The 17,331-nt window shown below is 40.8% G+C and overlaps 1 protein-coding gene across 4 annotated transcripts in view; it reads left to right on the top strand.

Moving 5' to 3' along the window:
* robo1 (roundabout, axon guidance receptor, homolog 1 (Drosophila)) overlaps positions 1–17,331 on the top strand; it is a 300,678-nt gene that overhangs the window by 261,865 nt on the left and 21,482 nt on the right. For all 4 annotated transcript variants that reach the window (XM_055045468.1, XM_055045470.1, XM_055045467.1 and 1 more), the window contains 9 exons: positions 1,807–1,888; positions 1,982–2,150; positions 2,235–2,401; positions 3,022–3,143; positions 5,669–5,894; positions 6,615–6,736; positions 8,678–8,849; positions 12,904–13,104; positions 15,658–15,684. In XM_055045468.1, the coding sequence (XP_054901443.1) occupies positions 1,807–1,888; positions 1,982–2,150; positions 2,235–2,401; positions 3,022–3,143; positions 5,669–5,894; positions 6,615–6,736; positions 8,678–8,849; positions 12,904–13,104; positions 15,658–15,684 (1,288 nt within the window). The remainder of the gene's footprint in view (positions 1–1,806; positions 1,889–1,981; positions 2,151–2,234; positions 2,402–3,021; positions 3,144–5,668; positions 5,895–6,614; positions 6,737–8,677; positions 8,850–12,903; positions 13,105–15,657; positions 15,685–17,331) is intronic.

Genomic DNA, 17,331 nt, shown 5'->3' with positions numbered 1-17,331 from the left:
CAAGATTGCGCCGTGATTGGGACGCCGTCGCGAGGCAGGCAGGAGGCGAAGTGTCTGAGCTGAGGCAGAGGAAACACTTCACATTAATGAACTTGTCATATCTCCAAGACAACGTTTTAACGAAGATGTTTCTGACACGTTGGGGTAATTTATTTTCTTAATGTGGTTTTGTAAGTGTTATTGTGATCAAATTGCAATTCTTCCTGGCAAACCAAAAAATACACAGCCAGGAGACATGATTTTATATTATTCAAACAATTTATCTCTGTTCTCCACAGTTTAGTTTTGCTCAGCACAGTAGCCTTTAGCAGATTATAAATCACAGACAAAGCAGAGCAGACTTATTTGTCTTAGAGGATTTCCCTACAGTTAACAGAGTTCTTGAAAATGCATCAGTGTGAAAACAGTGTTTTCATTTTGGTTAATAATGTCTGCTTTTGTTTGCCTTATTAGATTTCTAGCAGAATAGATATACTAGTACATTAGCAATAGCACATTTAGAAACCGATTCAGGGAAAGACCACAACCACCAAATCAAACATGAACCGGAAATCACTGGAACTCCAAGACAACTCCAATCAATCAGCCATCAATCTAATGGAGACGAGCCAAATCCCTTTGAAAGAAAAGCTTATGGTCAGATGAGAAAAAGATCGAGCCATAAGCATGTTTGTGGGTTTCCAGGCAAAAACCTGGAAACCTACAGTTTCCAGGTTAGCACAAATCATACTTTTTTAGGGGGTTAAAAGATTGAAATTCTGTCGATATTGAGACAGAAATGAAAAAGTTGAATATGGGCAAAAAACAAAATCGGATCTGGGTCGTGTTCACCTGCTTTGGCACTGGAAAACAGCCGACCACAAAGCTTCTGGAGTCACCTTCCCAGATCAAGTATTGAAAATGCGTGGAGTACGCTTAAAATGTGGGTTTGACGAAAGAAATCTGCAATTTAAATGAACACAACCAATTTGATTGGTCGCATATCAATCCAGAACTTGGCCACGAGCTTTTGGCTCTGAGGGAATTAAATTATCATTGAAAATTTATATCAAGAACTTTATCACCAAGTGAAACACATTGATTTACACTCGGATGAAAGATCGAAAGCTTTTGACCTGTCCAGCTGCTTCTCTTCCTTTTCTGTTAAATAATGATTTTCTGCTAACAGGTAATGAAGATATTTACAATTAGACTGTTACATCAGACCAATAATATATATTATCTGATTTACTGTGGAGCCCAAAAAAAAACACATTGAATTTAAACTTGTTCTGCAGATTCCTATTTTCAAACTATATTATGAAAACACATGCCAAATTATAAATCAACAGATATTAGGAAAATTCAAACTGAATCTGTAGTTTTCAATTACAATGTAAATAAACTTTCTTCCTAATACTTTCATGGTGCACATTAGTTCAGACAGGTTCGGCTTTTAGGCTTAACTTCTAACCATCCGTGTGATCAGAGTAAAACCACAGCACTAATTGTCGCCACATCAGTTGTTCAGAGCAGCAGTTGGTTTTAGTTCTTAGAACAAAGTGGTGTGACGGAGAAAAAGCCTCTCATTAGTATGTAATTCTTTTCCATTTGACTAAGTGTTTCATTGTTTGACCAGTCCAGCTGCTTTCAAACAGTTTTGTCTTAAAAGAGACGACACTGAGATCATCAGGCAGGCAGCTGCCTGTGGCAGGTTTTATATTTATAAGCAAAACGGTGAAAGTTGGTGTGAAGAGGGTAGCGACGGTTGGACTCGTTTAAAAAATTTGCATTTAACCAAATATCCCTCCTCCTCTTCTCTTCCAGCTTGGTGACACCGGTACCTACACCTGCATCGCCTCCACTCCCAGTGGAGAGGCTTCATGGAAAGCCTATTTGGAAGTTCAAGGTAAATAAAATCATGACAGTGAGAAAATCTGTTGTGTTATAAAATCATTTGAAGTTACGTAAACGCTTCCTTTCATTTCTGCTCTGCCCTCAGAATTTGGATCCCCCGTCCAGCCAAACAGACCGACTGACCCAAACCTGATCCCCAGCGCTCCGTCAAAACCCGAAGTCACAGACGTTTCCCGGACCTCCATCACCTTATCCTGGAAACCCAACCTCAATTCTGGAGCCACACCCACTTCCTACATCATAGAGGCCTTCAGGTGAAGATCATCGGCCACTTTACGCACAAACCGATGTCTGTGAGATTCTTGTTCGATTGAATGACTTCCCTTGTGTGTTGACAGCCATGCATCTGGCAGCAGCTGGCAGACCTTGGCAGAGCATGTGAAAACTGAGTCGTTTGTGCTAAAGGGCCTGAAGCCCAGCGCAGTCTACCTCTTCCTAGTGCGAGCGGCCAATGCCTACGGACTCAGTGATCCCAGTTCCATCTCGGACGCAGTGAAAACGCAAGGCGAGAACTTCCTTCTTCCTACGCAGAATCACAATTGGGTCTGTTTGTCAAAATTTGTGTGCACAAACAAGGAATTTGACTTTGATTGTACGCCGTGTAGATATGGAGAATAATAATATAAAATCCGGATTTCCACCAGAACACTTGCTAAGCCCGGCAGTAGGGTCGCTATTTAACCAGCAGTCATCCAGTGGCCCACCATGTTCTTGAGTTTAAAAAATGTTTAGGTTCTGTATCAGCATGGATTCGGTGTCTTGGGAGACCAAGAAACAATCATTCTTGAAACTGGGTTCAATAGATTTCAGAATGCCAGTCTCACGTTTCCATATGGCCATTGCAGCGGCTATTTTTAAACGATGACGTCGAAGCTCCATTTCTCTTAAACATTTTATTTTTTTTTTTGTCTTATTCTCTGGCAGTTTTGCAGTGCCACCGATTGGCCCAGCAAATCCACTGCATCACTTTTTGTAGTGCCGCATCCTGTCTCGTGGATGTACAATTTTTCAAAATCGTCTACAAAATTATACCGGGCCCAACTGTGTACAAGATTGTGCTGTACTCTGTCTGTAAATCTGATCATAACTTTCAGCTAATTCGACTTCTGTGCTTTTCCCACACAGACATCCCTCCCACCAGCCAGGGCGTGGACCATCGACAGATCCAAAGAGAACTTGCAGATGTGGTCATCCACCTTCACAACCCCACCATCCTCTCGTCGTCCTCCGTCAGGGTGCAGTGGACGGTGAGTGGCGGCTTTCCGCAGTAAAACTTTCACCAGCATCTGTTTTTTTCCTTGAACATTTGCAACCAGAATGGATTTGACATCTGGTCTCCAAAGGCTCCCAGGTGATCCTGATATACTCACTTTGTCAAGCAGCTTAGCTGAGCTAATCATACAAGTCCCCCCTTGCAGAAGACAAACTGCAGAAAGCATTTTGCAAAAGATCCCAGTGTTCATCTAGCATCCGCCTGAAGAAGAATCTGCAGCATTTTCTTTTCTCTCACTCCAGCTACACCAAACCTCCGAGTTCAGTCAGTCGCCTTATAGCTGAGAGCAGCAGTGGTGTAGCGTGCCAGTCCGTGCCCGGTCAGATTGGAAACATTCGACTGTTAAAACAATACGACTAAGAGGGAAGAGATGGCAGGCCCATGCCTTTAGGTGGAAATGGCTCCCAGATGTGGAACCGGATAGGCAGTGAACTACAGCTGGGAGCTTATGGTGGCGTTTCTGCTGTGCTACAAAACTGAATATGAGGTACTAATGGGCTTCTGTTCCCGATCACACGCACAATATCACAAAACCTCCCCAGAGTAGACATTAACCTGCTGGATGAGTTGCTTAATGGTCAAAACGTTCTTCTCTGTTGACAAAAAAAGTTCACCCCCGCTTCCCTCCGGTCGCAGGTGTTATGAAGTGCCACCGTGAGTGATGAACGCCGCTGAGGAAAACGTGAAAATGACTCTGACATGTCGAGACTGATTTAAAACATCACTACCTCTGGTTACTTTGTCTCTCTGGAATGTTCCAGAGAAACACATGTCACGAGGAGGCCTGACGTTGTCGTTAAGTGACACCATTTCCCTTTGCTTTGCGGTGATACATTTACTCCCATTGGGCAATTTCTTGGTTTTTACATTTTCCTTTGCCACAGTTTTCCGCCTAATAAAAACCACCTTAGCTGGCTGCATATATATATATATATATATTATATATATATATATATATATATATATATATATATATATATATATATATATATATTTCTTACAGGAGAGATAAAGAAATCAGTAAAATCTTTACAAGCTTCCTTTCCAAAGAGACCCCTAGGGATATCATCGCTCCAGTTAGTGGTTTGTTTTCATAAATTCTGCTGCGAAGATTTATTACACATTGATTACAGTAACAAATTTTGGCCTAATTTTGCTTTTATGCTTTTTTATGCTACGCCGGATGCGGCTGAATATTTTGCAGCGTCGACACCTCGTGTTTCCTGGACGGATTTTCCCCCAATGTTTGACTTCGGCAGGCATTAGAGAGCAGGACAGGATGAGACACGCAGCTCCGAGAGTCTGGGCTCGATTTAACCAGCTCCAGACTTGAAGGAACCTTTGGCCAATGACCTCATTGTGCGGTTTGCACAAATCACTGCTGCTCCAAATGGTGCATAGACACAGTCAAAAAGAGGAATCTGGATAAACAGATGGGTGATGTGATGAATTAGTATCCCAGTTCATCCTCTGCCTGGTCTATCGTTGCACAGATTCCTATTTATTCCGCGACACCATTTTTTAATTCTATTGCTAAACTTTCCCACAATTTGCAGCACTAGAACAACAAAGTATTTTGTGGAGCTTTTATGTGACAGACGAGCAAAAGTTATGCGTTCATGTTAAGTGGAACAGAAGGTTTTCGTTTTTATTTATTTTTTATATTGCAAATGGAGGGATAGGGTTATGGTTAGCCTGTAACGCTTGGGTGTTCATATGGATTCAGCAGGAGTCAAAAGTCATTGACTCATATGGGTTGGAGAATTTCATGCTGGAATCAAAGCTGCAGGTGGAAAATTTTAATAATTTTAGAAATGAGCCACAAAAACATTTTTTCCTTTACCACAGTGTGTATTGACTGAGATATTGTAACTTCAACACATACAGGAAGATGATTCAAGCTCTAAACAGTAACTGCTCTAAACCATCCACAGTAACAAATAACAGATGAAAAATAAACAAATTTACTCTAAGATTTTTGTATGACTTATTTTCCAAAACCTAATAACAAGCTCAGTCAATATGCAGGCCATGTGATGAATTGATCTTATTCAGTGCAGGATTTAACATGATGCTAATATTAAATTTGGGTCGATAAAAATATCTGATGTTAATCAGATATTTATGAATATTTTGCAGCTTTACAAGCTTCCCTTCCAAAGAGACCCTTAGGGATATACTGTCTGTCACATGACCAACCAGAAACAAACTAGGTGGAAATAAATATCGTTGGACCAATATGTTAAAAAAAGAGATGGACACCTGGTTGACATAATAAACGCCTAAATCCCAAAACGCCTGATTTCATTGTGCAAAGTTTCAAATGAATGCAGGTCAAAACATTTCAGGTTTTTATTCACGAGAAATATAGAAACCATGTATCACTTTTCCTTCTGCCTCACAATAATGCACTGCTTTGTGCTGGTCCACTATATAAGGTTCACAATTTGGCAAAAATCAACTTGTGCAAACAACTCCATCTTGGTTTTCTTCATTCAGGTGGAGCAGCAGTCTCAGTACGTCCAGGGCTACAAGGTGATGTACAGGCCAGAGGGCCAGCAGAGGAGCGAATGGGCCGTGTTTGAGGTCCGGACCCCCGGAGAGGACAGCGCTGTCGTGACACAGCTGCGGAAGGGCGTCACGTACGAATTCAAAGTCCGCCCCTTCTTCAACGAGTTCCAGGGAACAGACAGCGACGTTAAAGTTGGCAAGACCCTGGACGAAGGTGGGGGGAATGTCTTCATGCCAATGTTTTAGTGTTTTTTTCCCTCTGTCTACACCGTTTCATACGAACAGATTGCATGTTTGAAAGCATATCGCATCTGTTCAGGCAGGCAGTGAGTGGTGGCAGCTCCCCCCGATAACCCCCACCGACACCCCTTCATGCATGCATGTGTTGTACTAATTTTTCATTGGGTGTGGTTGTAGCAGTCTCTTGAGGTTTTGGTTAAAACCCAACTGCAAATTTTCATATGTCGCTAACATTTCAAGAGAGTGCGGAAGTGTTTACTAGAACGTGTGTGTTTGTTGCATGAGTGGGCATGTTTTGATCTTTTTCTGCTGTTTCAGTCTTTGTTCTGGCTTTTGTTGATAATTGTGTTTGGACCTCTAAGCCTCATTTATTTTTCTCCTCATAAGCAGGAAAAAAAAAAAGCTAGCTCTGTATTTTCAGTTTAATATTTTGTTTAACCATAAATTTGATTCATACACCACAATTTAGTTCATCACCATCGTCATCACCCCCTGTTTGTTTGGAGTGAATATTTCTGGGCACACGTTTTTAGGTAAAGCATTGTAATTTTTCTGATTAGTCATTTGTTCTCACATCTGCCTTGGTCTCACTCGGAAGTAAATCCCAAAAACTGAATAGCACGTGCGAGTCGGTGCATTCAAAAGAATTATTTACAAATGTTATTTTTTTTCTTCTTTTGTGTTTCCCCAAAAGCCCCCAGCGCGCCCCCTCGCAAGGTAACTGTGACGGAGAGCGGGAGCAACGGGACTGCTGTTGTCGTATCCTGGCAACCCCCTCCGGAAGAGGAGCAGAACGGGGTGGTGCAGGAGTACAAGGTAACACACACACACAACACACACATTCACTCTCAAATACAGCAAGCATCTCTCAGGTCTGAGCAAATGGGACTTGTTCTGCTGAAACATAATAGAGATGCAGACATGGCTGCAGACAGAGCAGACAAAAGAGAAAGGTAATGTAATTCCTGCTGGAGGTGTACCTTTGTGCTCCCATCAGGGCCTCTTCCCCTCTGTGTGCTGAAAGAGTTGAAAAAAGGTACGAAATTAAACTCTGGGGAGTGGATGGGAATGCTTTGGAAACAGTGCCATCTGCTGGAGGTTGGAGAATTTTACAGTTTGTTGAGATTCAAATGGTGGAATTTAGGAAAAATCTGTCATTTCCATCACAGTGACGATGTTTTATCTGTTCACACTGAGCTCCCCTTCAGGAGACACGTTTGATCCGGTTTTTATTTGTTTTTGTGGGAGTACAAGGAGTGCAGGGATGTGGAGTAGCTATTATTATTTTTCAAAATTAAAAGCAAATCCTTTAGGAGCAAAATGGTAAAAATAAACTCAGTAACTCTGATCGACATTTAAATGTTCAAAAATGCAACAAAATCAATACCTAAAATTAAAATGCGCACAAAAATAAATTTAAAAAATGCACATTTGTCTAAAATAAGCAACGCTATATACTAGTTATTCTTCTGGCTTTGTTTCGGTTTGATTCCAGACACAGAAGTGAAGGGTAACTCTTTTTTTTTTTTTTTTTTTTTTTGTGGCCACTTACTAAAATTTAAATCCATCAATGTCTGCGCTTTTCTCTTCATCTGTTTCTGATTGCTTTATTTAGGCCAGACACATTTCTATTTAGAGAAACAAGGAAATTCAAAGTTTTTTTTACTCGATAAAAACATAATACAACAAACCAGTTATGAAGCAGCAACAAACATTACATTTTGTCAAATGTACATCAGTTATCCTACTGTAAACCGGTGGGTTTTCAGCCTTGATTTCATAGAACTCAGTGTTTCAGCTGTTTTGCAGTTTTCTGGAAGTTTGTTCCAGATTTGTGGTGCGTAGAAGCTGAATGCTGCTTCTCCATGTTTGGTTCTGGTTCTGTTGATGCAGAGCAGAACCAAAACCAGTAGACCTGAGAGGTCAAGAAGATTGATGCAATTTATAATAATAATATCAGTATTGTGATATTGCACCGCTTTTTTCAGAGAATTGAACATAAATAGCATAAAAGTGTAAAAGAAGAAAAACAAAGCAATAACATAAGTGAATACAAAACAAAAAACATGCAGTTAGTAAATATTTAAGAAAATGGCCACTAAACTCTACCACTATGATATGAACATACAGGACATTTAACATTTTTGATATTTTAATTCAAAGTTATAACATATGACATCAGTTTAACAACTCGGGGAACTCGTACATTATGCAGTGGAACTCCTTTTTTTATTGGAAAACCCTTTTGGGTCCCCAGGCACACACGGGAACAAACAGTTCAGTTTAATTTTCCAGGTAATTTTTTTTTCTTAACAACTTTGGAGTAATTTCATGCTTTTTAAATCCAGCTCCATCCCCCTCTCACACATACGCATACACGCACACACACCCACCTTCTGCTCCCCACTGCCCATTGCCACTCTCAGACAGAAAGTGCCGAGCCTCTGTACTTCCATTACACACACATGCACATGAATATATATTTATATTTATAAAAAGCACACTGAAAGTCGTGAGAATATTAGCACAGTAAATAAAGCAGAATGTGAGTTTCAGGTCTAATATTGAGGTAAATGTCTTCTACTTATGAGCAGCAGCTCTTAACTCTGCTGAAGCTGGGTTATGATTACTGGGCCCCATTTCTTGCCTTACTGGTCTAATCCCATACCGACTGTGTGCCAACATGGTGGCAACATTTCAATCAAAAGCTCATAACGGTGCGTTCGTTTGAATTAATCCTCGCCTCTGTGACGGCAGATCTGGTGTTTGGGGAATGAGAGCAAGTATCACATCAACCGGACGGTTGACGGGTCAACGCTTTCCGTGGTCATCCCCAGTCTGACCCCTGGGATCCGCTACAGCGTCGAGGTCGCAGCCAGCACCAGCGCCGGTCCCGGGGTCAAGAGTGAAAGCACTTTCTTTCAGTTTGGTGAGTAGTGGACGTAGACACACCTTTTTCTGTCTGCTTTCTCATAAATTACATTGTGAAAACTAGAAAACTGCATAAAAGTCAGATATTTGTGGAAACAGGTGGGAGTTATCTCCAACTTTCCAACTGTGCCGTTTTAAAATTCACCGTCTCAAAAAATGTTCATATCACGTCAGACCGATAAAGAAGGATGTTTTTTGCTCAAAGGTCAGGCTACATTTCTAGCACATGTCTAATATTTGTCTGGATCTGGAATGAATTACTTGTGACAATCCTCTCAAGGCTGTTGTTTTCCCTTTTGCACCTTTCTCTAACCAGTTTTCTTCCTTCCACTAAATTTCCTGTGCTTGAAAACAGAACTCTAAACAATCAGCTTCTTTAGTAATGGTTGAAATCTGTAAAAAAAAGAATTAATTGAAGTTGGCAAAATAAAATTTTGATTTTTTTTAGAGGTTAAGTAAGTCAAACATGAAATATGAAGCTTAAAAAATGTTGTTGGACATATAATGGTCCTTAAAAATCTTTAAAATCTTACACTTAGCTGACTGACACTGGTGGATTTTCTCACAGTTATCCAAAAGGAAGTCAAAATTTGACCTCAAGTGTTTTATTTGTGTATCTACAGTTACCTGAGATTCCTTAGACGTGAAACAAGCCCAATCACTTGACACGTAATTATAGCATTAGCCCATCCATTTTAAATGAAGAGCTTTCAGTATCATGACCTTATGCCAGCTAAACAGAGATCTCTGTAACTCCCTTTCGTGTAGGAGATTGTTGTGAGACATGCTCAGGCCTCTGCCCTCTTTCCTTTTCAAGCTTAGTGCAGATGCTTGAAGACGGTAATTTGGGTGAGTTCTCTCACACAAACGCCATCAAACGTGCCATGGAGACATTTGAGTGACAACAAGGTGGCTCCGCAGTTTTTTTTAAGTGTTTTTAGCTAATTAGCTGAGGGTCACATTGGTACGCTCAGCACCCTCAGCAAAGAAGCTGGCAGCCGCGCCCTTCTCCATCCTGCTTTTAACGATGTTTTCGCCTCTGCTTGGCTTCAAACAGCAAACATCACCAATATAAACTTCTTTAAGTGTCCCTTTTGGCCAGATAGACCAAACATTTTCAGGAAATTTTGTTATGTTTGAGTTGCATAGCTAGCATGCTAATAAGTAAGATGAGGAAAAATGAAAGCACTGACATTACAATTTACTTCTTCTCAGCCTCAAACAGCAAAGACAACAATGGATCAACATTTTTGTCCAAATCCAAATTGCCCAAACATTTTTGGGTAGTTTGGCCACTGTTTATTTTTGAGCCACTTAGTTAACTTGCTAATGAGTAAGACTGGGGGAAAAACAGCACCATAAAGCAGCAAGCGAAAGATGGAAGAACCTGGAGAGGAAAAATGGCTCCATCTGGTTTTAAATGTGTGATTGAGTGGGCCAGGATGGGAATGAAGAAGCATTCCCTGTGACGGATACAATTTATCTCACTTGAAGACTTCCTGTGGTTATTGTTGCCATGTACCAACACCGAAGTGGAACAATGCGCCTCGGGGACCAGCGCTTCACCCAAACGCATTTGTCACACTCTCAGGCTTGCACGCGTCATCCTAAGCCCAGATACCTGTACAATCCCTCGTGGGCTGCTTAGTCACATCGGCACGCTCGGCTCCGTCAAACACAGACACAAATAGAGAAGCCAGGCAGCCAAAAAGAGACATAGACTCAGCAGCTGAGACAAATGAAGAGACAGTACGGTAAAGGCAATGCGCTGGTTTTTTGTTGGGCTTTTATCAAACTTTCAAAAGAACGGATACTGAGTAAAAGACTTCACTCTGAAAAACAAAAGAATTAAGTAACGAGCATAAAAAAAAAGGAAAATCAAAATGCCAGAGGGTGGGGCCAGTCAGAGAAGTCTTTCATGTAACAGACATGGGGGAGAAGCAGAGACAGATGAGAAAAACAGATCCAGAAGAAGCAGGTTGCAGCGAGCAGCTGTGCAGACGGCTTCACTGCAGCACGTTTCACAGCTTCCAGGCATTCGACGCCTCAGTTTTTCACAGTTGTGCCTCTGTTTGCTAATTATTGTGGTGTCTGTATTTGAGGGTGATCTTTCTGGATTTGTTTATCTGTTTAGCAAATCACCGGTGCTTGGTGTAAATGATGCCTCGTGGTGTTTTTCTGACTGGTTCCATCATCAGGCTCTGCTCACCTGCCACTGTTGACTGGGATTTGCAGCACAAGCCAGATTTACACAAAGTCAAATCTTGCGAGTGAGAGGGGATCCTTCAGATTCCTTTTGAAAAATGTAGAACTATAAATTAAACAATGTCTTATCTTACAAAGTAGCATCTTTTAATAACGATAACCATGAATACAAATTCAAATTCCATGTGTATTTCAGAGTAGAGAGCTACAGTCTGTGTTGCTAATGCTGGGTTAGGAGTTTGAAGCCAATAACATTTTTCCTGAGTTTAGAATGTAAAACAGTGGCTTTATTTGTTTTGCTGCTACCTATTATAGCACCAAACAATGTTCCCTCCAGTATATTATAGGCCTGGCGGCCCGCCATGCTTTACGAGCCCCCCGCCAGGCTAAGCCTTTCTTGTTTATGTATTTAGGAAGATAATAATGAATAAAAAAAACGCTGTTTTTTATTTTAAAGCCGAATTACAAGCATCTCTGTTGCTCTGAGCGTTTCACTGGCAGAGCAGATTGATTTCTAAAAGATATGTTAATAGAAGATATGTTTATAGTTTATGTATTTAAAGCCGGACCAATCAAAAAAGCCTGGATGTCTTAGGTTTCCAGCCCGGCTCCTTTGCGCCTCTTTTCACTCAAACTGACCTGTATACAGCCTGTGAGAAATTCTGATTCTTTCGAAAGTTTTTGATCAAGATAGAGGTGAGAATGATTTATATTTGTGGACAAAGCTTTTTGTGCGTCTTTTCCATCTGAACACGCTGCGCGGCGCCCAGCTCTGACTGCGCTGATAAAGTTTATGTCTGTGGTCCTGGTTGGTCGGAGTGTTAGTGGTTAACGAACCAGAGCTAACCTCATCATGCAGGTTCGGCCCGGTGAGGAGCTTTCGCACTCGCCTTGCAGTCACACATCACGCTGATTTTATATTATTTTATTATTATTTTTACGGTTATGAAGCATCAAACCATATCGAATGCTTTGCCCACTTGTTCAGTCAGTTAATGAGCGCAGCCGTGTCTTAAACTGGACCAATCAAAACAGTTTCTGTGTCCGTTGTTAGAAGCTCAACAGACATGAAATGGAAGCATTAGCAGCAACTCTTGGCATCCCGACCACCAGGCTTAGCAAGATTTCTGGGGGAAACCCTGCCAAATATTATTTCTCTGATTTATATTCCGCAACCCCAGACATTAACAAAATAGTCATAAGATATAAACCTGCATATGTACAGCCATATTGAATACGACACTTGGGACTGGTCAGGGAGTCCAACTTTCCATGTCAGAATAAAATTACTGCACTAGAAGTTGGTAAACAACAACAAATTTACATCATTCACTAAGGTAGTATAATTGTACGCTATTGTTTATTTACTTATTTATTTTGAACATGATAGAAGTATAAAATTACAGATTACATATCCAGATCAGAACTACCTCTCACCCATATTTCTATATCTTGTGAAAATGACCTTCTTATATTTTCTTTTTATTTGTCTTACAATTTGACAGTTTTAACTCCTCAGTTAACTTGTTCCATAATTTTACATCATAAATTGAAATACAAAAGCTTTTTCTTGTTGTGCATAAACTACTAATCTTTAAGTTTGAGGACGTTTAAGTGATATCACTCTTCTCTTTCAAAACAACATGCTCTGTATGAGCTCAGGTAGAAGTTTAGTCGATGCCTTAAACATAATTTAAACAACTTTAAATTCCACCAAATCTTCAAATTTAAGAGTTCTAGATTTTTCCTTTAGCATAAATCTCTTTTCATGTTTACCATAAAAACCATTCATATGCTGATCAAACGGACCCTCTGAAACATCCTGCTCACGTCTGCCCCGTTTCCAGATTCCTCTGGGCGGATGACCGAGACTGTGAACCAGGAGAACCCGCTCTCCCAGCAGATCTCTGATGTGGTCAAGCAGCCTGCCTTTATCGCAGGAATTGGAGCAGCATGTTGGATCATCCTCATGGTCTTCAGCATCTGGTTATACCGGCACCGAAAGAAGAGGAACGGCCTCTCCAGCAGCTATGCAGGCATACGCAAAGGTAGGCACACGCTTAAACTTTAAGGCTGGGGACTAGAAAATGTTGGTGATAAATCATTGTTTCCATTTAATCGTTTACCAGTATATTGTTTTCATCCTCAACGTTGCCAACTTCGCCTGTCTTCTGTCACAAAAAGATGTATTTGTAGTCGGCGCAGAGCAGTAGGCTCTCTTTAGGAGGCAGCGTCAGCACCCACTGAGAGTACAGCATGAAGACGTGTTTTCATGAGTCAGTCTGTGAGAGTGTGAAGTGTGTTTTCAGTCAAGCACATTTTCAGACCCAAAAACTCCCTTTTCTTTTTTTCCTGTCTGCAACTCCCATCTGACTGTGTTGGGAAAATAGTGAATGTTTGTGCTCTAATCTCTGTTTATCAAGGACATCCTGACATTTTCACATGCTTTCAGCTTCCCCGTCCTCTAAGAGACGGGCTTTCGGATAAGGAGGTGGACATGTTGCAAGAGATTTATGCTACTTATCTCTCTGGAAGATACACAAGCGGCTCTGTCTTTTCTCCATCTAGTTGTTACCTGATTTAAGTCAAAGTGACAGAGTTCATGACGCGCCTGGCCTCGACTCACGGCAGCTCAAGCAGAAAGACAGTCATTAGCCGTTCTATCTTAGTCTCAATTATGTGTGAGCTAGCTTAATGTGTTGCCTCGGGCTGTGCAGCTGCTTGCTACTGTTAGCGCTGCCTTGTTCAACCTCAGGTTTAGTGCCGAATGCCAAGGCGAGAGGAGATCCACCTTTCAACCTTGACGCACAAGCAATAGACTGATCCCAGACTGCCACGCAGAAAACCACGTCTTCAACCTGCTGCTTCCACGGTTGACTGAAAATGTCAATTGAGATCCGTTTCGGTGAAGATTTCAAAAACTTTCATTCACACGTACAGACACTTGTGTGGGCTGTAGCAGTTAGAACCGCCGTGTTTTTACTCATGTCTGTGATTACAGCGTGCAGTAATGACCTGCGGTCAGGCATGAAAGGCGAATGGCGTGCGGAATGAGGTTCCCCTTTGTCTGTCTGCGATTCTATATGTTGATGTTTACTCGAATAAAGAAAGAAATAGCTCTTCAGGGAACGGTAGGTAGGCACGCCGTCCTTCTTGTCATCCCCCGCCCTCCGTGTCTCCTCGTGCACCCAGACCACAAAAGGCCACAGTCTTTGTTAGAACGGGTAACCAAGAATGCTCTCAAAGAGTATAATTGCAACCACATGAATCAACAACGTGCAGTTAGGGTGCAAAAAGTTGAACTGGGAAGTGCACGCATGTGGGAGTGGTGGTACTTGTGACACATTAAGCGTCGATTAAACTAGTCATGGAAAAAAAAATGATTATTTTGATTTTTTTTTTTTTCTTGAATGCACCAATTACAAATTTGTGGCTGATTTCTGATCTGTTTTTTTGTTAAGCTTTGACCTACAGCTACACAAATATGAAAGGATCAGAACAGCATTTCCTTTTTTTTTCGCTCTCTGTCCTTGAATAAACATAAATTATTTATATTAGGAGAAAAAAAAACAATATCTCTCTCACAATGAGAGACAGGAGCCTATGAAAGACCCCAAAACTAACAAATCTAGTCATACCTCACATGAAGGTTCATCGAACCTTGAGATAAACATCTTGTGATGGGCCAGTCCAGGTTGACAATGGACACTTGATTTATGTATTTCAGTCATGTTTGCATTTGTCGCAGACTGTTTTGGGTAGCCGGTGTCTCCTCTTCAAAGGCATTCATCAGAGAGATAAAAGCCACATGACAGCCGATATCTTCAGGACAGATTCCAACACAAGATTATTGCATTTAGAGGAAGTTTGTTGGCACAAGTAATCGATGAAGTCATTATTTAAGAATAAAAACAACCTCAGAGAGCCACTGCACCTCTTGAATTATTTTGGACAAAACTAGAGTAGTTAATGTTGCTACAATTTGCTGTATGGATTGCATCAACTTCAACCCTCACAGCTTTACTCTTTGCTTTTTGCTTAAATCTGGAGGACAACAGTTGTCCTCCAGATTTTTAGTATGAGATTTGGTGTGAGATTCTTACTTCAGCACTTAGATAATGTTTTTCAAAGGACTATAAAATCATGACAGAAAAATATTATGCAGTTTTTTTTTTTTTTTTAAGAGGCAGCTGTTTTGAATCCAATGTTTTTACTTGGGTAACAAAAAAAATATTTATACTTTTATACCTTTATACTTTCACCCAACTCTAACAAAGGAAAAAAAAAAAAGATTTACATTTTGGTATTAATACTGAAAAACAGCATGAGGTATTAAGTAAAAATGCTAAGCATACAGAGCATTACCCCTGCTTCTAATTGACATAAATAAGATGCTTAATGAGAAGCTAGCCTGCACTCTGCTGCTTTACAGTAGCACAGATTCCTAATGTGACCCTTAACCAGAACCAGCTGCTGGTTAAACAAGCATTTATCCACAATGGATCAGACTTCAGATTGAAAGACAGGTTTGAAAACATCTTAAAGATTATTAACAGTTTTAAAGCTTGAAAATGCTAACCTTTCTCTTCTTTTGCCAACAGTGCCGTCCTTCACATTCACACCAACAGGTAAGCACAGGGTGTCTGAGCATTCTTAAAACATCTTAAATTCACAAAACTAAACGTAAGTTGGCATTAAGTACATTAATTAGAGCTCTTAAATTTTGTCATTTCAGGACTATTAAATCTCACATATGTTTTTTTTTCCCCTCTGAACTTTTCTGTCAATCAAAGGTTTGCATGGTGTTCTGACATCTTCATTGTGTTCTGACTTGAAGAGGTTGAGGTTTCTGCTAACTAGCTGCTAACATACCATCTTGCTAGCTAGCTAGCTTTTTTTGTGCCTATCATGGGGACAGGCTTTGAACTCAGGAAAAGTCACTGGGTGCCACAGGAGCAAAAGTTGAATATTTTCCAACTTTCTTGTGGAGTTGCTGGCCTTTGTGTGCAAATGGAATGAAAGATTCCTCATGCATGGATGTCACTGGTCACTTGGCAGGAGGAGGGCAAGCTTTCGCCATCTCATTGTGCCAGATCCATAGGAAACAAATGAAAAAGGAGCAATGCTGCTTTTCTTGTGTTGAGCCTCTTTAAAGTTAAAATTTATTGCCAATTGGCTGGAAGGCCTCAGTTCTGAGAGGCTGGGCACAATTTCACTATTTTTTGCAATGCTTGATTGTAGTGCATTTTTTTGGGTTTGAAGGTGTCATTAAAGAGTCTTAAATTTGACTTGCTTGTAACCTGCCACATCTGCCGTCTTTGATTAGACTATTAAAATAAAAATTACTGACCTAATAAAGTCAGCACAAAGTGAAAGCCAGTAAAATAAACCGATCATTTGCACAGTTACTTAAAAACAAAGGTTCTGCTCGGTGTTTTGGGTTGAGTCAGAAGTCTGTGTCTGAGATCAAGACGCCTCTCTGCTAAGAGGCTATTAAAGCCAGTAGCAACTTGATCAAGCAGCTGCTTGCAACATTAGATGGGATTTTAGAGAATGACACAGCACTGATGCACCGTTTAGATAACTCAGGGAGGTTATTTATGAATCAAAGTGATGTGACATGAAGCAGATAGAAAGACAGAGAAGCTTTCCTTGGACGAGTTTGTGTTTGTGGACTAAAACCCATCAGAAAAAAACAATTCTTTGTCTGTCTGAGGCGTGGCACGGCTGAGAGTAGATGAAAGGACACGGCAGTGAGCCACATGGAGGGGAAAGAGACAATGTGTTTGTTGATACGCAGGTTGATCTTGTCTGAGCTCCTATCTGTAGCTACCGTTTTATTTGCTACTTTTTTTTTTCTGCCTCGAGGGTTGCAGTCATGCAGACTCTTATTGCAGCTACACGCTCGTTCCGCGATCTGTTGGAAATCTTTCAGGTCAGACTCATTCCTCACCTGTGTAATAAGGTTTTGTTAGTTTTAGAGAAGGGAGACTGTGCGGGGTATTATTCTGATTTCAATCTACAACCAGACAATTATGCTTCCTCTGGATATGAGGGACTCCAGCTATTTTCTGTTTTAGAGAAAGGGGGGAAAAAAGAACAGAGCCGAGACCTGGGCTCATTCTCTTTCTACCCTCCTCTCCTCTCAGGGTACAGATTGTAATTAAAGTTTGAGGTTTATCTCCCTTTCACACACTGGCAGCTCAGAGTTTCTTGAAAGTGTTCGACTTGCAACGTGAGGAGCTTCAAACGAGTTGAACCTGGGCTGGAAATCC

Source organism: Poeciliopsis prolifica, unplaced genomic scaffold (assembly GCF_027474105.1).
Source record: "Poeciliopsis prolifica strain line A6 unplaced genomic scaffold, Auburn_PproV2 SCAFFOLD022, whole genome shotgun sequence".
Taxonomy (NCBI): Eukaryota; Metazoa; Chordata; class Actinopteri; order Cyprinodontiformes; family Poeciliidae; genus Poeciliopsis; species Poeciliopsis prolifica.
Note: the sequence above shows the minus strand (reverse complement) of the source record. Positions and strands in the feature narration are given on the sequence as shown.